This window comes from Dipteris shenzhenensis, chromosome 13 (assembly GCF_047967505.1).
Source record: "Dipteris shenzhenensis isolate YYH24624 ecotype China chromosome 13, Dip_SZ_1.0, whole genome shotgun sequence".
Lineage (NCBI taxonomy): Eukaryota > Viridiplantae > Streptophyta > Polypodiopsida > Gleicheniales > Dipteridaceae > Dipteris > Dipteris shenzhenensis.
In genome coordinates, this window is record NC_141608.1 from 14890411 (window position 1) to 14913461 (window position 23051).

The 23051-nt window shown below is 49.5% G+C and overlaps 1 protein-coding gene across 3 annotated transcripts in view; it reads left to right on the forward strand.

Annotated features, from left to right (window-relative positions):
- Positions 1-23051, forward strand: part of UGLYAH (ureidoglycine aminohydrolase) — a 154449-nt gene that overhangs the window by 44613 nt on the left and 86785 nt on the right. For 2 of the 3 annotated variants that reach the window (XM_087383595.1, XM_087383597.1), the window contains 4 exons: positions 6744-6831; positions 6960-7036; positions 8408-8447; positions 8631-8697. In XM_087383595.1, coding sequence (XP_087239721.1) covers positions 6744-6831; positions 6960-7036; positions 8408-8447; positions 8631-8697 — 272 coding nt within the window. The remainder of the gene's footprint in view (positions 1-6743; positions 6832-6959; positions 7037-8407; positions 8448-8630; positions 8698-23051) is intronic. The other variant, XM_087383596.1, reaches the window with a different exon arrangement.

A 23051-nucleotide genomic window follows, 5' to 3' on the forward strand; every position in this document is an offset into this window, starting at 1 on the left:
GCTCTATTGGACCTGAGCTCTAGGGGTAAGATGACCCCATGACCAACAACCAAAGGGAGAAAAGAATCTGAAACGGAGATGCAAGTGCCTCCCCTCGTTCCCAAAGCAAGATCCCAAAAAGTCTATCTTGAAAGTAGCTTACCTGACTTCGTGCAACCTCTAGCATCCAATTTGTGCTCCTGAATAAAAAGAATGTCAATAGAGCCACCAGTGATACCTGGATGAAGTTGATTCCGAATCAGCTGCCTATGGCGGCGATGAGGCATACCACCAAGGCCCTGTATGTTCCAGCTAACAATCCTCATCGACTGAAGGGAGTAGCGTGGAACACCTTACCCAACCTAGTGGCGGAAATAAACCCCTCAATGGGGGAAGACTTCCTGCTAGGGAGGGAACCCAATGGGGGGAAATCCACTGGTGAGAGAACTCATTCACCTGAGGATGAGGCAACTCTATCAAAAGGGATGCCAATCACTACCTCGCCGAAGGTACAAGGCACGAAGTCCTCCTCAGGGAAGTCTGAGAGATCTGCCAGGGCCGCGAAAGAATTCATGTGGATCAGACCTGGCAAGGGGTACGCAAGATTCCAAAAGAAGAGGCTGGAGAGGAAAGAAGTGCCCCTTTCGGAAGTGCTAGCCCCTTGTAGGGCTGCAGTGGCAGCTCCAATCGAAGTAGGGAGCGGAGCTGCCATCGGATCAAGTGTCGGGATAGCCTCCAAAGCGGTAGTCTCTAGAACTGCAAAAGAAGTAGCCCTGGAGGTGGCCTCAACATGAGATGTCTCAATGGGGGCATTCACAGATGATGAGAGATTGGAAGGTGCATGCCTTCCTGGAAGCCAGACGAGGAAGACTTAGTGCTTCTCGGAAGCCTGGAAGAAGGTTACCAGAAGGTGAAGATGGTGGACCTACTGAAGCCTCAGCGATACTTCTTTCGATTGGGGGATGTAAGGTTGGATTCCTCAACCTCTACGCACCCAACAATTGAGGGGACCGTATACTTTTTTGGAAGGAATTACTTTCTTGGGCCCCAATTGTAGATTTTTGGTCATTGGAGGTGACTTCAACATGGGGGAGTTGCCTTCAGACAAGAAAGGGGGCAGAGAGGGTGGCCTTCACTCCCTGGAGAGAGCAGCCTGGGATGCCTTTCTTTTTCATTTCAGTGGTAGAGATGTTTGGATTGATGATGCCTTCGCAGTCACAGTCACTCCTGTTTTCGTGGTCGAATAGGAAGCCGCAGATGCCCATCCCTGCACGGGTTGACAGATTTTATGTGGATGATTGGGCTTTGGATAGAGATGGATCGATTTCCATTTCTCCTGGGGTATCCACCTCAGATCACTTTCCGGCTGTTTTGATGATCTTAGAGCCTCATGTGAGAGAACGCTCTGCAGTATTAGGATTCCAAAGGCCTTTTATGCAGTATCAGGATTCCAAAGGCCATTTATGCAGAGGAGGACCTCACTGAGGTAGTTTTGGAGATTTGGGTTTCTCATATGCATGGGGGGGTGCCCTCCCCTTTACATGTGGCTGCAACCTTATCCGATATTAATGACTATTATCACTTGGTTGCTAGTACAAGACGACGTGAGATTCTCAGACGTGGGATAGGTGTATGCCAGCAATTGGTAGCTCTACAGAGGGAAGAGCAGAAACGGCCTTCAGATGCTTGGTTACAGGAGTGCCTTGCTACAGCAAGGGCTCATCAGCAGTTGTTGTTGGATCAGAGAGTAGAGTATGCCTTTCATGCACAAGAGTCATTCTGGACTCAGATGGGAGGGAGAGACAACAAACACTTCTTCACTACTCGTGCCGCAAACATAGTAGAGAGAGTGTTTCACAGCTTATCGATTCTCATGGGGTTCTGTAGACAGATCTGGATGTTGTCATGCATATAGCTTTAGATTTCTATGCTTCCCTTCTCATGGCAGATCCTGTTACACAGGCTATAGTTGATGGCAGACATGCTATTTGGCAGTGTATCCCTGCATTGGTGAAACTTGATATGCGAGACTCACTTGATGCACCTTTCGCCAATGCCGAGTTCAAGACTTCTCTTCTTGCCCTTCATAAGGGTAAGTGCCCTGGTTTAGACGGGTTCACACCCTCCTTTTTCACTACGTTTTTGGATATGATTGGGGATCATGTTACATCAGCCCTGCAGGGCATTTGGGACTCAGGTGAGATGCCTCACTCACTCACAGAGGATCTCATTCATCTCATTCCAAAAAGGAGGGTGCAAAATTTTAGTGTCCCAATGGAAACCTATTACTCTTTTGGGAACTTCCTACAAAATACTGGCCAAAGCCATTAGTTTGCGTCTGCAGCCCATTCTTCCAGACCTTATCCATGAGACGCAAACGGGCTTTGTGCATGGCAAAAGTATTTTTGATAATATCTTCTCATTTTGGGAGGCAATTGAGTGGGCTATGCAGAGTGGGCAGAGACTTGCAATCCTTCTCTTAGATTTTGAGAAAGCATATGATAGAGTGGATTGGGATTTTTTGGAAGGTATCCTTCACCGTTTTGGATTCACAGGTGCTTTGATCGGAGGGATCTCCGTATTGTACAGATCAGCTCACTGTCAAGTACTTATTGGTGGAGTTAGGGGAGAGAGGTTTCAGATCTCTAGATCAGTCCGCCAAGGATGCCTTCTAGCCCCTTTTCTCTTTCTTTTTGTGGCTGAAGCTATGAGCATCTTTCTCAGAGCTCAAGCTGACATCTTAGGGCTGAGACTTCCCATCAGATGGGAAGAAGAGCTTCTTGACAGTGAGTTGGCTGATGACACATATTTTCTTGGATGCCACTCCACAGGTGCTGACATCTTTCAGGATAGCCTTGGATTGTTTTGTGTAGCAGCAGGGGCACACATCAATTGGAATAAATCCAACGGCTTTTGGGCTTGTGATGAGGACACTCCGGACTGGGGTACAGAGTTTGGTTTCACTTGGGTCCAGAGGGGTGTCCCTGTCAGATATTTGGGATGCCAAGTAGGCTTGGGTATTTCTCCTTCGCAGCAGTTTGCTCCCGTGTTGGAGAGCATCAAGAGAAAACTCCTCTTTTGGAGTTCAGCCAAACTTGACTTGGCATCCAGGGTTGTGGTTGTCAATTAGGTCCTTCTTGGCACAGCTTGGTTTGTTTGCTCTTGCTGGAGCTGTGCTAGGGATAGTATCACTCAGTTAAAGAGACCCATAAGGAACTTTCTTTGGAGTGGACTTGATGGCACATCAGACTCTGTTGCCAAGTTGGCTTGGGACACATGCATTCTCCCCACTAGGGAAGGGAGCCTTAACATTATTGATCTAGATTTGCAGAGTAGGGCATTACTCTGCAAGATGGTGGTGTGGGGACTCTTGCCGGGGCAAGAGCCGTGGAAGGACTTTTTCATACGATGCATTCAGTCTCGTACACCCTCATCAGGAGGAGATTAGCCGGACAGCACTAGATGGATTTTCACTTCAGCCCATCTCAAGTCCCCCTCTTCCCCTCTTATGGTTGCTATCCTGAAGGCTTGGATTAGCTTTAGGAGTACTCTTTAGAGAGTTCCATTATCCTCTCGAGAAGAGATTGATAGGCAGCCTATCATGTGGAATAGCAGTATATTGGATGAGCATGGCAGACCACTTGGCATCTCTCATTATATGCAGTGGTCTAGATGGGAGAGGAGACCTGCCTCCTCGGTGGGTTCTTGGAAAGCTTTCAAGAAGCTGTCACTTGCCAGCAAAGACGACTTGGTGAGGCACCTTAGAGGAGTACAGGAAGGATCCACAAGATTGATGCAGCTATACCAATGGAGTGGTTAGATACATATGATATGCCTATTACTTGTTCCACTCGGATGGGGGCTTTTTCTAGAGTGGGCATCCCTCTACAAGTTATTGCCTTTTAACGTGTAGGTGAGGATACCATTGTATTTGATGTTCAAACGGGAGGCAGGCTGTCTAGATCCACATCGGATATTTTGATGGAGGTTCCATTTCAGCGTGTGAGGATCGTAAGTTTTGTGGAGCATGGTTCTAATGCACAGTGGTACCTTGATCCTAACCCACTTCTTATTGCACTGGGTTCTTGGAGATTGTGGCTATATGGAGGTGTCCCTATAAATTTTTTGCAATGGGACCTTGGGGAGTGGGAGTGGATAGACGAAGAGCATCGAGAGAGGAGCCTCCCCTTCTTTCGTCACACGGTTAGTAATGCTAGGAGATTCCAGCTCAGTTGCAGAGGCTGGAGACCTTCCAGAGCTACTCATTGGGAGAATTTTCAGATTTCTCAGGATTTGCAGAGGGTTTTCTAGAAGAGGCTTTGGGAATCCCTCTGGAATAGAAAGATCACTCTTTTCTTTTGGCTTTCTATCCATGGAGGGATTGAAGTGAACCTGTGGAGACCACGGTTTGGTGTAGATGCTACATGTCCCTGTTGCGTGGCGACGGAGGAATCCATCCAGCATTGTTTATGGGATTGCAGGCAGGCGAGGATAGTTTGGAAAGGGGTTGCCAAAAATTTCACACCTCTGTACCCTTTCCTTTCTTCATGACTTGGGGCTCAGTTGCTTGGCTTACTCTTTCGGGGCTTGAGGTGTTTTACGAGAGACATGACTCTTCATGGGCTTTCCCGATCCGACAGCATATTGTTGAGTCATGCTCTCTAGATGTTGTTCCTGCCTTACCTTTTAGAGTGGTGCATGCCTCCATAGATTCCCCCTGGGAGATACTGGCTAGTATTTCAGCATGGCACATTTGGAGAGCCAAATGCACTGAGGCTATGGAGGGATCTCAGGTTCACCCTGCTCACACATTGGCCATGATTTGGATGGACACGACTCACACTCTGACTCTGATGGCCATTTGGGCTACCATGCAGGGTTCTTCCTGGGCTGCCACTGCCAAGAGGACTTCTTTCCTTAGAGAATGGAGGGATTCCCCCTTCTTCTCAGAGATGACTGCAGGGCTGAGGTGGCACTTTCAGCCTCCACCCTAGCTTTTTTCTAGCTCCTTTTGAGGAGGTTTTTTCACTCATGCTTGCATGATGTACTTCCGCTTTCAAGCTAATTCTTGGCGGGTTTCTTTCATACTTAATAGAAGTCTTTTCATGGGGAAAAAAAAAACACCAAGGCAGAACACAACAGCAGCATTGAGACCATCTGAATGTTGATATGACATGCATATCATAATTGCCTGTAAAAGAAATTCTATAATCATGTCAAAGGGATCACTGTGCCAAAAAGTATCTTGAGAACTGAAAACTTTTCTTAATGTGTATTTTAACTCAGAATACTCCCAAGGCAAGTTTGGCAGATTCTTTTTGTCAAGGTTTCTCTATGATAATTCAAAAACATTCTTCCACTTATTATGATTTTAACAAAGGACACCAAAGATTGAGGAGTAGTTATTTTGGTGGTGATGATGGATGGGAGATCAAATTTTATCAATGAAAGCCAGGTGGATGAAAATACAGAAAATGAAAAATTTTCAAGAGAGGCACAGGGAAATAATATTACATCTAAATTCTAATGGATTGTAGACCAAATATTGGTTCATCCAGGGTATGGAAGCTCACCTTGCTCTCTGGGTATGAGTTGCAATGAATATCAAATGAAGAGTTGGTGGGAGACAAGAAGGTGCAATTATTAGAGCAGAACAATGTGGAGTGGGGTGATTTGCTTCCCAATGACAAGATCAATTGTCTTATTTGTTTAATTTTTTACATGAATGAGTGGTGTTTGTGAAGGCATGAAGAGGGTGCTGGTCCACAGTAAAGCAAGGATATCTAGCTTGCATGGTTGAATGATAACCTGAAGATGGTGACTAACTATTGTATAAGCTATGGTCAGATGGGTTATGAAATGCAAATGTAGGCTTTAGTAGGGACATGTAAGTTTGTACTGATTCTTTTTTAGGATGGATAGTAAAAAGAGGTGTGAAAAGCTGTTTTCTTCAGAGGTTCCAATGGTCTGGTGCTAATGTGTTGTATAATTAAGCATTCACTAGGGTTATATGGGGGTGGTCATTAAACTGGAGAGTGGAGTTTAACAGACAAGTGTGTTTGGTTTGGCAAGTGTCAAGATAGTAAGCCTTTAAAATCTCTTGCACGATCTTCCCTTGTGATTTCCCTCAGGTTGTTACTAACATGTGTCCTTAAAGAAAAAATAATTAGTCTTACGTAACCTGTTCCTGTCCCTATAAGTGTCAGAAAAGAGTAACAAATGTTAGTGCACAAGTCAATATGAGCCTTGATTCTCGCCTATCCAAGGTCTTCAACGATATAGCTGCAGTAGATTCACCATTATGGTTGAAAATGTGATTTTCCTTGAGATGAACCTACCCTTGTTTATTTCTGCACTCTAGAATCTACATTAAGGCCAAAAGACCTTGTAGCTCCTTGCTTTTGACATTCAAATCAGGCCATGCATTTTGTCTCTCATTGTGGCCTTCATAGGGGGTGATGACAAGGAAATTATCTTTTGTAATCTTCTCTAGATTGTGTGGTTGACACTTTGCGGTATCTGTTTCACCTACGTGTTTGACAAATGGTAATTCATAAACTAATACCACAGACTCTGTGGCAGGCAATGTCTAGGCTGCAATTAGTTTAGCTTTCCTTCAACGTTGTTGGTTGAAATGCTGCAAGCATATTTTGTTTTGACTGTTGCTCCTCATACTAAGGAATGTGACATGTTTCTTGAAAGTTAAAGGGACAGTTGTCTGGTGCACGGGGTCACTTATGGCATTTTATGACTGCTTATTACAGACTTGCCTGGTTTTACTCGGAGTTTTTACAAGAGAGATCATGCACTTATCACACCAGAGAGTCAAGTCTTCAATCCTTTACCAGGCTGGTAGTATGGTTTCTATTGCTGCTATTTTATATTTTTTGGGTGGGGGTGTTGTGAGGTTCACATGGGGACGCTCAAACATACCTAAGCCCAAATCTGAAGACGCTAATTCGATGTTTCCGGAAGTTTAGGATAAGGACTGCTGCCGCCTATCTGATCTCTCCTGCAATGGGCTCACATTTCTCAATGTACCTGGCAAAGATGGGAGGTCTGGCCTGCTATCATATCTGTATACTGTTTTCCTACAAAAGATTGATTTATATCTTGACCATTTTCTGAATGTATTTTATTCTGTGATTAATATATTACAGTTTTTACTTCGTGGAATATCCTTGACAGATTGGCTCCAAATACTTGTATGGTGGACATATTTATGCTGATCCTTTCAATGCTAAATAGACCTTCTTTTAGGAAAAAGGGATTCTATATGTTACTATCAACAGTTCTTCAGAGATCGATAAAGTGCCTTACTAGATTTATATTGCAATAATTTTTCAGAATGGCAGGTAGCAGTTTATGTCTTTTTGGGGTGGGATGAAGAGAATGCATCTCTCTATAAAATATGCACGTACATGGCAGGTGAAAAGGACAAGGGCTTTGACTGTGTCTCATGTGTTTAACAAAGAACCAAGAGGAAGACCTGTATCGGAATACATTCATTTGCCTGTTACATGGAAATAGAGTGTGCTTTCTCTTCTCAAAAAAACCTGCTTATACTTTGATGGGGAGGAGAAAAGTAATAATGAAGTATCATTAAAAGACACAACTTTATTGTGGTCTAAGAGGACTTTATCTAACAGATCATATGTTAAGATGGAAGACATTTAGCTCTGTTTCAATTCATTATAACGCTAGTGCATGTGTGTGTTCATGTGCGTTGAGATGGGCCAGCTTGAGCACGGGCACATGTGTTTACATGTACACTGTACATGTACCTTTATTTTGACAAGGGGAAGACTCATATCACATTTTCTGTTGGTGATGAAAGATCGATTTTCTATATAAAAGAGAGGGAGAGCCCTGAAATACAAAGAAATCAGAATTACAATACAGGGGTTTATCAACCTTGTGGAATCAAAACAAAATTGGAACAGATGGATCCTACTATACTACTACACGTCAGGAAAGAACTGTGGAAGTGCTAGGTATTTCAGCTCAATTATTTTGCTGCCTGTAGAAGAAGATGCCATGATCCCTTGGCAAAAGCGTCTCTGGAATTTTGTTCTTCCAGTCACTCAATCCATACTGCCATACCCTCTGTGGATGATGTCTACCCAGATTTTTCATTATGCATTGAGGAGTGGTTGGCTCTCCCTCAGCACTAACTCAAAGTGTAGTTTACTCCGTCTCTGATACACATGAAAATGAAGCTACAACTTATTCGTGATGCTTTCGGATCTGTTATGTCTTGCGTATAGAAAGACTCATTAAGGGCTAGAAAACCGTAGTTTGATTTGTAATGTTCATTGGAAAACGTGGTGGTCTCAAGAATGCCAAGCACAGTCAAACTTGTGGGCTTCTGCCTCTAGTTCCTTTTTTCATGACGATGAGATCTGATTTTTCACCTAATTTGTTGCAGAAAATTCCTCATCTGGCCTTCCTGATGTCGACATTGAGAGGTCAGTTTGACAATCTGCAAGTGGATACCTTTACTTGAAGAGGAGTGACTTGCCTGGAACCTGATCATTCAGACTTTGAAATACAATAATTGCACTGGCTCTCTTTTCCGCAGTCATTTGTTACAGCTGTGATGTTTTAGCAGACTACTAAGGACGTTTAATTGTTCTTTCTTCAATATCCAGGTTTGTGTTTGTAGTAAATGGTGAATTGGTGCTATCCACAAGCTTTGAGGGTGGTCACAAGCTCTCGGTAAGTATATCCATGCCTGGATATCTGGTGTGCAGGTTTACAGTGCTGATAGGTCCAGTAATACACTTCAAATGCCTTTTTCTTTTTTTGTAGTTAGTAATGTGGAAGCTGAAGAGAGCTGGTCATTTGCAATGATTGTATCTACAAGGTTGTGTTGATAGCCAGTATTCTAAAATTTCTGTCTTCGGATCTTCATGAGCATAAACATTCAAAAACTAGGTAATTTATTCTGAAGAGACTCAAACACACTCTGTGACATCATTTCTTGACACGGCTGAGCTTGCCCATGATTTACACATAATCAGGCTGAAAATTGCACAGCCAATCAAGAGTGTGAAAATGCCAGAAGGGGCTGGTGGCTGTATGTGAGAAGAATAGTTCTTGATGGTCCCACTCCCTCATGAAATATTTTCTCCTAGCTTGAGCTCCCTCTGGGAAATCCAGAGTTCTAGACCAAGACTGACATATAGGACTATCACAATGATCTTCCTTTGAAAGCTGGGACTCAGATATACATATGACTGAGAATCATCCAAGAAAGTAACCACTGGGTACCAGGTGGAGAAAGCCACATAAATCGTCTTGGTCCCACTTATCCCTAACACATAGGAAACTCAAATTCTACCCGTTAGCGTTAGTATAGAAACCTTAGACTTGGGAACACAATAGCCCACAATAGAAGTGGTTAGCATTTTCAACCTAAATAAGGTTAGAACCTTTGGAAATCGAAGGGAACATGTTCAGTAAATAAAATCAGTTTTAGAAGCCCTATGAATGAAAAACAAAATCTGATAATCAGTTTCTGGTAGCCTGAAAACAAAAAATGGAACTGAATGCGAGAAAAACAGCTTCTGTACAGATTTTGTTGGGTCCCAGGCTGCTGATGTCTTCTCCAGCTTGTCAAACCTAGTCCTGTCTGTTCCATACTGCTCCTGACAGACACGTGGCAGTTTCCTACAGTTCAGCCCTCTAGGGAGACTCATGCCATGTATTCCGCTGTATGCAGCCCCATTTCCTGTTTGTCCTTTTACTGCTTGTTGCCCACATGGCAGACCATGTGCTGCACATATGGCAACTTTAAATTCCTTGTCAGAGCAGCCCATGTTAGGCTTAAATAGCCCACATGAGATCTAACAATCCCTGGTCCACCTTCCCCACGCTCTCCTCATATGGGGGCTCATACACAGGTGGGGAGGTTTCCAACATCCCCTCTCACTGACACATCTTGGGCCAATACCACCCGAAACCCTTTGGAACAATACGGTGTCGAGGTTGTTTTTTGGTCTTTGAACCATTGGTTCACAAGTCCATCCTTGGTAGCCCCACATGGTACTACCACTTTCAGTCACGTTTCTGCCAATGATCCTGAGTAATCCTGATGCAAACATCCTCCACTCATCCCCCTTGCAACAAGTGTACAGCCTAGAGTCTTCCAGGCACCATGCTCCTAAGGCCTGTTTCAACCCATCCTTCCTCTGGCAAGGTCTGTAACCAAATAACCAGCCTGAGCTCAGAAACTCGTGTGGATGGTTCACATAGATCTTCCAACCTAAGAATACTTGGAGCATAAGCTCCAAATGAGCTCTCACATAGGTACCCTCCTAGCTTCCGCACACTTTGTCCTCCTGTAAGTATTCATGTCTCCATTGCAAAGGCTTCAACAAGTCCACATCTTTTCCTTCCAACTTCTTGCTTCTGGGCTTTGGAGAAATACTAGCACTTCCCTTTTTCCTTCCAGGAAAGCATACACCTCCTACTCATTACCTGAGAAACATAAAGACTAGAATATGCCCATAGCATGCTATTCAGGTTCATGTTAATAATGAAATAATGCACATACCAGAAAGTCCTCCTGCTTGTGTGCTTGCTCTGAAAGCAAACCATGCACCTCATGGAGGCACACTCAATTTCCTTGTGTAGTCTTGTAATGCCCCTCTAGTACCACGGCTTCCATATGACCTTGAATCCGAAGGTCCTTCGAAGGAATCCGCCCTCATTTCAGTAATATAGCCAAGCACCTAGAAGAATCCAAGCTCTCATCGCTGTCCTTCACTTTCACAAAGGTTTCTGAGTCCTCTCCATACCAATTGTCAATGTCAGACATCCTTATTGTAAAACCTAGGTTTGCATACCTTACCTGGGTAACCCATGGAGATGTCACCAACAAAACTGCAATCCTTCGTCCGGCAAATCACGAATCACAAATCACAAAAGAAGCACTTCTTTTTCTTCTTTCTTTTCTTCTTATTCTTGCAACGCTTGTCCTTCCCTTGCCTTGCAAATTACAAAATCACAAAAGAAGCACTTCTTTTTCTTCTTTCTTTTCTTCTTATTCTTGCTACGCTTGCCCTTCCCTTGCCTTTGCTCTAGTCGTGAGCAATGAAGGCCTTGTCCTCACTGGATTTGCCTTCATACTTCTTTTCTCGAGCCTCTTCTTGCAGAAGCAAAGGCATTAGTTTGCCGAAAGTAACCGGCGCGGATATTTGCCCTATAAATTGTAATCGTTGTTGTAACAAAGTTTTTTTAGCTCCTGGAAGCATGCCAAGGAATAGCCTAGCCATCCTAGCAGAATCCATAGCCTGACCAACTGCTGAGAGTTTGTCCCTAACCACCTTCATCTTTATTTTTCCATGAAAAAGACTTCTATTAAGTAAGAACAAAAACCCGCGAGAGCAAGCTCAAAGCGGAATACATCATGAAATCATGAGGATAATAAAAAACCCCTCAGAGTGAGGTGGAAAGAAACCAAGGCTGAGGCTGCACCTTCATCTTTATGACGTGGTCCTATATTGAATTCCCCTCATCCATGCCATGCCATACAAATCTGTCTCGAGGTCTAGAAGCCTTGCCTCATTATTCACCTCATACATATTCTTCAATATGGTCCACACGACAAGGGAAATGTCAGCCAGCTGGATGTGCAGGAGCACCGAATCCACAGTGGTGCCGCATCATGTTACCCAATCCTTCATGGCTATAGGGCCTGCAGGGACTGCATTCGTCAAAACAATTGTAATAGCTGATGTCATGGTCGCTTGTGGCTTCAACTCTACTCCCGTCGTTATCTCCCAAGTAGATCTCACTACCAATTGGCTCCACACCTTCATCTTCCATAGTCTCTAACATGGTATCAAAGACTTACATTGAATGCCATTGCTAACCCACCTAGCCACATGGCCGCCTGCCATTGGCCTAGATTTACCTCCCTGCCCCACGGCTATTTTCCAGGTCCATTCCTGGCCAGATCTCCCCACACATCAATCACATACATGCTCCTTCTGTTCTGCCTGGTTTTGGACCTGTCCCTACCCTAAAGCCTTTGGTCCAGCTCCATACAACTTGCTCCAACCATTCATACTGATCCATATAAAGGCACCTAACTTCCATACAGCTCCTGCTGGGCCTCGGGCTGCTGGTGTCTTGCTCCCAGCTTGTCAAACCTGCACCTGCCTGCCCCGTACTATTCCTGACAGATACATGGGAGTTCCGTATAGTTCCAGGCGTGTAGGGAGACTCTAACATGGTAGGCATTCTCTTGTATGTGCTGCCCATGTGGAAGCCCCATTTTGAAGACGGGAAGAAGGTGGAAAGGAGGCAAGGGAGCTAGAAGGAAGGAAATATAACTTGAAATAGAAATGAAAGGAAATGGAAATGGAAAGAAAGGCAAGAACCAAAGGTAATCACTTACATGACCAAAAGCTCCACTTGAGTTGATTGATGTGACAAGTGAAAGTACAACACTCATAGAGAGTGGACACACACACTTAAGTACGATATGTATATGGGATAACTCCCAAGATGCCACATGGCACTCTCTCACACAAAGACTGATGAACTAGTTCCTAGTACACACTAGAACATACTCTTTGACTATGATTCTTCTAACATCCCCCCTCAGAGCAAAGAGTGTGAGACCCAACACGCAAGGAGTAGACTGATCCCCCCTCCACCACAACACTGCAAAGAGGAAGTCCAATCATCCAACACCTCCCGTGTAGCCATAAGAAAGAAAGAAAGAAAGAAAGTTTATTAAAGTCTTCGGAAGACCGATGGGTCTATGAGACTGTGAAAATCGTGATACAATGAGCTGTGGTCGTGGAGCTACTAAACGAGCATCCACACCAATGCAAAATGCAAAAAATGCAGAATGGCAGTATTAAGTCCCAAGTACAACATAATCATGTTGATGGTCGACTATATATCAATCTCAACATCATCATCAACATCAACATCATCATCATCATCATCAGCAGGACATTAGGATGGATGAGGCAGTGGAGGCATGAAGTCGGCAATAGAGTAAACACCCAATACAATCTTTTTTTGGGGACTAGCCAAGGCAGAGTACCCTTATTGACTCCAAAGACACAAAAGCATACATCATTTTAGAGGGACTACTTAAGGCAGAGTACCTTATTGACTCACATAAGAGAAACCAGAATACAGATGCATCGTCATCCTCAAGGAGGGTGACATGTCGATAGTGCTTGGTCGATGTTGGAATCTCCTCTGGGGTCTCCTCTTTTTCAACCAAGTTGGCATGATGCTGGTCTTGTTCTTTTTCTTTCTTTGTGTAGCAATGTGCTTCAATATGGCCCTCGCGCTTACAATATCTGCATGTGATGTTCTGATGGGCTTTCCATTTGCTAGTGCAGGCAAGAGCCTCTTCAGTGCCTAATGTAAAGAGCGGATATTCTTTGTTCCGCGGCGATCTTTTTTGAGGAGAAGAGTCACCATATCATCAAAGGTTGTTGAGGCAAGACTAAGTACTTCAAGAGTGTTCTCAAAACGAGAGACTCCTTCCATACTCTTCATGAGGAAAGCCATTTTGTCCTCGTCATCAAGTGAACATTTTAGGCTATAAAGTTTTGAACAAGAGATTGCATTTTTGCCAAGTGTACACTTAATGCATCATTTTCCTCCATTTTAACTTATAAAATTGCAGCTTCAAGAAAACCTTGGAGTTTTTTGATTTTATTACTAAAAATATTTCCTCATTTTGCTCAACCTTGTATCTACACCACTTCTTTCTAATGATCCCGATCCTTTTGTTATTCTACAGAGATTACTGTCTTTGCATTTCGGAGGAGTTTTTCATCACACCACTGGGGTACACTGAGCTTCATATGCCTCACTCACTACGGATCTCCATCGGACAGTTTCGGGTATCATCACACCTCTTCCGCATAGAGAGCGGCAGAGCAGAGAGGATTCCTAGGGAGCATCGCTTATGCATATTGTGCGACTATCAGGAGGTTGAGTCGGAGGAGCATTTTATTTTCAGGTGCCCAGTGTACTACAAGATCCAAGGTCGCTACCACTGCCTCTTCAGAGACAGCTCCGAGCTCCTTTCCAGATTCCTCGCCTACCCAGCTCCGAGCTCCTTTCCAGATTCCTCGCCTCAGCTCCGAGCTCCTTTCCAGATTCCTCGCCTACCCAGATCAGAGATGCCTCACGGCCTTCATTCACGAGGGAGTCCGACATAGAGAGTACTTACTCAGGCGACGGGGCTTGGCCACATCATCAGACACCTCTCAAAGAAGGATCACAGAGTTCTTCCCATCGAGTGACATTGATCGTCCAGTCTCTAGCCGCCGACGTGACAGAGACCCCGACCCGACGATCGCAGCACGACACACGAGACATCGAGGGGACACACAGATTACTGGGGGGGACCTCTCGTCATTATTTAGACCCAGGATACGTGCCACGGGAGCCACGGTGGCTCTGGTCTTGCGTCGAGCCTTGTCCAGGAGACAGACCGAGACGCACGACACCCCTTGAAGGGCACCAGCGTCCCATCACTGGCTATGCACCAACCAGGGGGGCATGACATACGGAGGATTCCGCTCCGTTCCTGTCCTTTTCTTTTCATTGTTACATCCAGATGTATTTGATTATGTATGATCAGACTTAGGATTCAGCACGGGTGATGATGCTCGTTTCAGTAGCTCCACCCTTACTGTGATTTGTATCAGGTTTTCTTTCAGTCTCATAGACCCATCGGTCTTCCGAAGACTCTAATAAAATTTCTTTCTTTCTTTCTTTCTTTCTCCTCTTCTAACTTTGCAAATTTTACTCTCTTCCTGGCATCCTTGCAGTCCTTGTCATACCATTGGTTGCATGGAAAGACACGGTGTAGCCTGTTGGTCCCCTGGGAGAGTGGGAAGCATGTGTATGCAGCCTCGTGGAGGATCTTCTTGAATGTTTCCCACCTCTATTGTTGTAGAGAGAGGAGCGATTCCTCAACTTTGTCCTTGTAAGCTGCTGCTTGTTTGAAGTCTAGATGGGGTGGTCTGCCACTTCAGTGGTGGGCCGTCTGATGGCTGCCATGATAAGTGCAATGAAGTACCTAGTGGTCTGATGTTGCAAAGTGACCCACTAGACCAAGGCATGAGTCCAGCACTAAGGCATAGTCAATCACACTTTTGCCATTGGGGGTATGGCCTATGCATGCTTCTCTGTCTCTCCATGTAGGCTTGTCACTCAAGTCATGAGTCAGGTGATGCCACACATCGGTCTAAGGCATTTTCCATTGTGGTCATGGTTGTGTGCTGCATCCTCTAAGATGTGGTCCCAACCTCTATCAAATGCGTCATCCTGCCTCGTCCAGGGGCATGAGAAGTCCGCATTCATATCACCGAGGATCATGATGTTACCCTGCTGGGATAGCTGAGTGATGTCTCTCTCTAGCTCTCTAAAGGGGTCATTCGGGTGCATCCAAGTAAAGGAGCTACAGGATGTGGAATCATGTTGCGGGATATAGCAATCAGCAAGGTATATGGGTTGGGAGTGGAGCCAGTCTAGTTCAACCAGATGTATCTTTTGTGTGCATCCATGCTGTATATGGAGACTACAGGACGACGGACTAGACATGCAATTTCCCTGTGGCAGCACTTGCTTGATGCCTTCTTAGGCCACCATAGAGAGTGCTTCTCGAAATGCGCATTGTGGGGCAACCTGCAGTAATCATGTTCCCATGTCTCCGCCAACAAAATTTTATATGCATTTTTAACCGCTGGTCCTAGGTCTGCCCCTTTCTGCCAGGGGAAGCCCTTATTCCACAAGCGGTACAAAGCTGCGAAGTGGTCCCATAAGCCGCGTCTTTCTATTTAGAAGACATGCCTGGGCCACCTTTTTCCTGTTCTTCTTGTTTTTCTGTATTAATCCCTGTGTGGGCCTCTGTTCTGGATTTTTCTTTCAGCGCGGTCACAAACTATGTTCGTTGCTAGGCCCTTTGAAGAGCGATCCTGCACCTGCAATACCCATGCCTGTAGTGGCAAGTTTTGGCAGTGCCAAAGTTGACAATGTAATTGATGCCCGTTCTTGAGGATGACCAAGCTGGTACACATCTTCACCATGTTAACAATGCACCCATAGAGTTGGTTCTAAGGAGAATCACAGGGAAATTGTGGGAGCAAGTATATTCCTCTTCCAAGTGCAACACAGATAGTGAATGGCTTCTTTCTTCTATATGGCATCCTGATCAAGTATATGAAAACTTAGCATGAAGGCGATCATCCTGCGCTCCTGCGAGCTTCCCCTCCCCCCCTCGCCGTTAGCCCCTACCTCCCCCCTCGCTCCCCCCCCCCCCCCCCTCGCCGCGACCACCTCCACCCCTCCCGCTACCCCTCGCCTCACCTCCGCTCCAGCCGCCCCTCGCTCCATCCCACCCCTCGCTCCATCCCGCCCCCTTGCCTCCGCTCCATCCCGCCCCCTCGCTCCAACCCGCCCCTCGCCCCCTCGCTCCAACCCGCCCCCTCGCTCCAACCCGCCCCTCGTCCCTCGCCCCCTCGCTCCAATCCGCCCCCTCGCTCCATCCCGCCCCCTTACCTCCGCTCCATCCCGCCCCCTCGCTCCAACCCGCCCCTCGCCCCCGCTCTAACCCTCCCCTCGCCGCCGCTCTAACCGCCCCCTCCGCTCCATCCCGCGTCGCCTCGCCTTTTTTTTTTTTTTCTCTCTCTCTCTCTCTCTCTCTCTCTCTCTCTCTCTCCAGCCCGCCTCGCCCTCGCCCCGCCTCCGCCATTCCGCCCCTCGCTGCTCCCTCGCCATCCACCCCGCTCCAACCCGCCCCCTCGCTGCTCCTTCACCCCCTCGCTTCACCCGCCTCCGCCTCATTCCGCTCCCCTCGCCCCCCGCTTCACCCCTCCACCCCGCCATTCCAACTTCACCCCCCCCCCCCGCCCTCTCGCCCCCTTCCGTACTCCCCGCACCCCGCAGCCTTCGCCCCGCCCTCAGCTTCGACCCCTCCGACCCTTCATTTCGCCTCGCCCGCCTCACCCCCAGGCTCCACCGCCGCTTCATCCCCTTCTTGGGTGGCAGCCTGTTTTTCTTCATCGGAAGCTTGCAGTTAGTCTTGGCGGTATGGCGGCCCCCAGCCCGGATCCGGAGGCCCAGTCGGACCCTCCCTCTCCAGATGCCTACCGCGTTATCCTGACAGAGCAACAATCATCCCGTGTTCAGGCGGTAGCCAGTGACTTTGCTCGTACCTCTGTTTACGGTAGAGTCATTGGACACTCCCCCTCCAGGTCTACCATCAGGGACTGGCTCCAGTCCACTCTCTTGCTAGAGGATGGCCACATTGAGGAGGTGGCCCTTATGGGAAGGGGCATCTTCTGGCTCAAACTCTCCAGTGAGAAAGCTGCGAGCAATCTGATTGCCGGTTCCCCCACATCGGTGGATGGGAAGATCATCATGATAGTCCCGTGGTACCGTGGTTTCAGCGCAGCGGATTTCGATACTCGGTTCCGTATACCTCGCCACCCAGTGACACTAGTTTTTCCAGGGCTTGCTACTGAGCTGCGGCCGATTGTCAGGGACTTGGGCTCCCATTTTGGCTGGGTTATGCACGACACCTTTGCCGACGCGGTGACCACGGCAGGAGCTCCCCGAGTCCGTGTGGCTGTGGCGGACCCTACGACTCTCCCTGCAGTGATCGAGATCGTGACAGGTGCCGGCAGTATCACCCAGAGCATGATAGTCACCGGACAGCCAGGTCAGTGCCTGCGGTGCCATGGCTTTGGGCACTTGGCGGCTACTTGTCCACGCTTTGCCAGCTCGTCTCGACCCTCCCCGCCCTCGCCCCCTCCGCCCCCACCTCCCCCCCCCGAACAGCCACGTCAGGAGGAGCCGAGGCAGTCGGAGCCTGGGCCAGAGGTAGTGGGCGGTTGGACCGAGGTTCGAAGGAAAAGAGGAAAGAATAAGAAGATCTCGGATAAAGGCAAGGAGGCAGAGGTCACCCTTCCTGCAGCAGCACTCCAGAGACCTGACAGGCAGATGCCCCAGGGACCTGGGAGAGCTTCTTCTTCGACGGCAGCCCGCCCTCCACAGCCTCAGATCCTCCTCTCTCCCACCCCCCCGCCTTCTCCCCAGTTTCCCCCCCCTTCGCCCGCCCCGCAGTTTCAGCCCCCGCCTCCTTTCCCTCAGTCCCCTCCCCCTCCCCCTCCCCCTCAGCCCCAGTTCCAGATGCATCCCCATCCCCCTCCCCCCCCTGCTCCCCTCGCCCCTCCTACAGAGTTAGCTGCACCGTCGCCTTCCCAGCCGAGTGCAGCCTCCGTTCCACCTTCTCCGCCAGTCGCCTCCGTGGAGCCCGAGTCGCCTATCCCGCAGCCTCCTCCCCCTCCCCCCCCGCTTGTAGGACACCCGGAGTCTGTACCACCAGTGGAGCAGGTTTCCCTTCCCGCTAGCCCCTCAGTGGCAGACTCAGCTGGGTCTCAGCTCCAGGAGAGAGAGCTCCCTCGAGACTTTTACAGATCTGGCCCCTGGGACTACCTGGATGTGGCCGACCTTGGGACCTTCCCGGCTTGTCTCGACATTAGTATCTTCATGCTCCGCAAAGGGGCGGATGGGAAGATTGCTGCCTTGGCTCCCAGGGATGGCCCTAGCTTCGCCTTCACGTTCCTCAGCGATGGCACCGAGACCTGGACAGACGACTCGGTGTGGGAGGCTCTCAGAGAGCAGACTCACGCCCAGATTTGCTCCTGGATAGGCCCGTCCGGTGGGCAGCTCCTCGAGACTCAGTGGTCCGAGGGCGATGTGCGCTTGCGGTGGCGTTGCGCTGCCAAACGTTTCCGATTGATCGTGATCCTCAGACCCCCCCTGGCATGGCCTCTTCCCCAGGATGTCAGAGCTTGGTCCCAACAGAAACTTCGAACCTTCTACGGGATGACCACTTCAGAGATCTCGAGCTGGCTCGAGAAAGCATTTGCTCATGGCACTAGAGGCCTCTCGCCATTGCTGAAGGTGTTGAAGAACGGGCAGGACGACCCCGTCTCCCCCTCCAAACCTTCTCACAAGCGGCAGCGCCTCCACTCCGATATGTCTGATTCTTCTTCGACTTCGACTGCGAGCAGACAGCTGTTCGCAGCCCCCCATCCCTCTCCATGAGCCTACACCTCATATCCTGGAATGTGAACGGGTTTCACTCTTCGAGCACCCGTGGTCCCAGGAAGCTCATTTTGCGTCAGGAACTTCAGCCTGCAGTGATTGGTCGATTGGATGTACTGCTGCTCCAGGAGCACAAGCTTTCTGCGGCTCATGCCCGCAGTTGCGGGAAGGTTCTCCCTGGACGCTCCTACACTTATTGGGAACCTTCGATCGGCGCACAGGGGAGGAGCGGGGGGGTCTGTACCTCCGTGTGCGAGCAGTTAGCTCAGATAGTTTTCGGTCACGGCACGTTGATCCCAGGCCGAGCCCTTTGGGTAGGCCTGAGTTTGGAGGGATCCACGATAGGAATCCTCAACATTTATGCTCCCACAGACCTCCGTTGCAGAGCCACCTTCTGGAGGACACTTACAGGGATTCTTCCAGACATGGATTCCTGGATTGTTGGAGGAGACTTCAACAACCTGGAGACCTTGGAGGACCAGCAGGGTAGAGATCCGGAGTTCACAGGTATGGCTCAGGCAGAGCAGTCAGCTTGGGACTCTTTCATCTTCGCGACAGGAGGGAGGGACAGTTGGAGAGACCCGTCCTTCCGGCGTTGGCACGGGAGCCTGGACTTCTCTTGGGGCTTCCGCAGGGAAGGAGGCAGACTCCTGGAGCGGCTTGATAGGTTTTATGTCAGTGATTGGGCCATCAGCAGAGGTGGCCAGGCGGGCATTGTTCCAGGGACGACACTCTCCGACCATGCGCCTGTGCTCCTCTCATTAGATTCGGCAGCCCAGACTCTCCCCCCCCGATCATGCAGGATTCCCGATTCCATCTTCTCGAGGGTGGACGTCCGTAGCAGCATTTGCAGTCTTTGGGACAGAGACTGGGGGGAGGGCGTGGATCTGGTAGACTCGGTCGCGCAGGCTCTGCAGGAGTCCAGCCAGATCTGCCAGCTCGCAGCCCTACAGGTTCGACAGGATTGGTGGGGCAGAGAGAGAGCTCTTCGGAGGGACCTCGCCTCCATTCAGCGACTTCAGCAGTCTTCCCCGGGCTCGGAGGAGCTTCGGATCCAGGCCCTTCGAGCCAGAGCCCTCTTGGAGGAGACCCTCCAGCGTCGCTCCGAGTTCTCCTATCACGCCTCTCTCTCCTTCTGGGCCCGGAAGGGTGACCGGATGTGCAGGGAGTTCTTCAGGACACACGGCCAGAGAGCTGCAGGGGATCAGCTACGGAGTCTCAGGACAGCGGATGGTCACATTGTTACGGACCTGGGGGAGGTCCTGGGGTTGGCCACTGACTTCTACAGGACCCTCTTCCAGCAGGAGCCACTTGCCCCTCGTGCTAGTCGTGACCGTGAGGAGGTGTGGAGGCACATTCCATCCCTTGTCCAGCCTAGCATGCAGGCGACGTTGTTGGCGCCGTTCACCTCGGACGAGATGTTGGAGGCCTTGATGGCCATTGATGGGCAGAAATGCCCAGGTGAGGATGGGCTATCCCGAGCTTTCTTCACCTCCTTCTGGGACCAGATCCATCAGCCCCTCCTTGCAGCTCTGCAGGGGATTTTCAGCAGCGGTCAGATGCCAGAGAGCCTTTCCTCGGGACTGATTTGCCTCATCCCGAAGGGAGGAGATAGACAGGAGATCCGCCAGTGGCGTCCGATCACTCTCCTTACCACTGCCTACAAAATCCTCGCCAAGATGATCAGTGCCAGAGTTCGACCTCTACTTCCAGACCTCGTCCATGACACTCAGACAGGCTTTGTCCAGGATCGCAGTATCCTGGATAATGTCTTCACCTTTTCAGAGGCGGCGGAGTGGGCTCAGTACAGCGGATCACACCTTGCCATTTTACTTCTCGACTTCGAGAAGGCCTACGATCGCGTGGATTGGTCCTTTTTGGAGGGGACTCTGGAGCGGCTAGGTTTCCCGGCAGGCTGGATTCAGGGTATCTCAGCTTTGTACAGGACAGCGTCCAGCAGAGTCATCATTGGAGGCAGGATGGGTGAGCGATTCAGCTTGGAGAGATCAGTACGTCAGGGCTGTCCCCTGGCTCCTTATCTGTTTCTCTTCTTCGCCGAGGCCATGACTTACTACCTTCGGGCGAGGTCCACAGGGCTCAGGGGTGTTCGCCTTCCACTCCGGGAGGACACGGAGCTTCTGGACTCAGAGTACGCAGATGATACAGCCCTTTATGTCCAGGACGATGAGAGGATGCTAGAGAGGGTGCGGATGGCCCTGGAGGTTTTCTGCTCGGCCGCTGGTGCGAAAATCAACTGGAACAAATCAGTTGGTTTTCTCACAGACCCGGGGGCGTGTTCTCAGTGGGGGCGATTTCTGGGCTTCAGATGGATTCCACGTGGACAGACAGCTAGATACCTTGGCTTCCAGGTTGGCCTAGACATAACGCCAGCTCAGCAGTTTCTCCCGGTGCTAGATTCCATCCGACGGAAGCTGGCTTTCTGGAGCACTGCTAAGCTTTCCCTTGCAGGTCGTGCTTTGGTAGTTAACCAGGTCCTTCTAGCCACGGCTTGGTATGTGGCTTCCTGTTGGTGCTTCTCGAGATCCAGCGTGGCACAGCTCAGGAGGTTGGTTCGGAACTTTCTTTGGTCTGGGGAGGATGGGCATAGAGATACCAGAGCCAGGGTTGCTTGGCAGACAGTCATTCTTCCGCAGGCTGAGGGTGGTCTGGGGGTCATTGATCCAGAGCTTCAGAGTCAGGCCTTGTTAGGCAAGCTTATCATCCGCGGTTTGACCCCAGGGGGGCAGACGTGGAAGATGTTACTTCAGCAGGGAGTCGGCTCTTGTGTCCCGCGCCGAGGTGGAGAGTGGCTACCGTCCTTCAGGTGGATCTTCACTTCCGCCCCGCTCACTCAGCCCCGCTCCCCACTCGTTCGTAGCCTCCTCATGGTTTGGAGGCGGCTCCGTCTCAGTCTCATTCAGTCCCAGCCCAGCTGTCAGGAGGAGATCGATCGCCAGCCGCTCGTCTGGAATGGGCAGGTCAGAGACGCCGAGGGCCTTCAGTTGGGGGAGAGATCACATATCAGGTGGGACGGCTGGATGAGGGGGCCAGCCCGGTCCCTTCGAGTTTGGAGGGATACGTACAGACATCTGGAGATGGCCGATCTTGCAGATGCAGCTGGAGGTGCACGCGGAGTCCAGGCGAGACGCACGGAGATCGACGGTGCGATCCCAGCCGCTTGGTTGGCTCCACCTGAGCCTCAGGTCCTCATGCCTGGAGACACCCACTGGCTGGGACAGTTCACCCCCCGTGGCATCCCACTGGTGGTCGCAGGACGTTTGGATGACTCCTCTATCGCCTTCTTCGCGGTTTCAGGGGATGGACGACTCAGGAGAGAGGATGCGCTCATCGACCCCCTACTCCCGTGGCAGAGGGTTAGGGTCGTAGGCCTTCTGGGGAAGGTCTGGCATACCGACCCTAGTATCGAGCAGGACCAGCTGCAGCTTTGGCGTCTTTGGCTCTGGGAGGGGCGGGCCTTGTCAGAACTTGAGTGGGACCCAGGAGAGTGGTGGTGGCCAGAGATTGTGACAGGACAGGGGCCGACTTCCTTCTTCGCTTACAGCACGACTCTGGGCAGGCGAGTTCTCGGGAGGATGCAGAGCCGCCCCCCCACCCAGCGTCCTAGCTGGTACGCACAGGGTATTTCCAGGTTCTTTTTGCAGGCATTCTGGAAGGCCTTGTGGGAGAGCTGGCGGCCGCGGAAGATCTCATACTTCCTGTGGCTTCTTACCCACAAAGGTCTTCCAGTGGGGAGCTGGTTGAGGCAGATAGGCCAGGACGGTTGCTGTCAGATTTGCCATGCGGATGAGGAGTCACCAAAACACTGCCTGTGGAGCTGCACGCGCGCCCAGGAAGTGTGGAGGTGGACTTTCGGGCTTCTTGCTCGTGCAGCACCAGAGCTAGGAGTGATCACTTGGGGCGCGTTCTGTTGGTGCAGCACCGCACCTGGTCTTCATCACTTGTTCGAG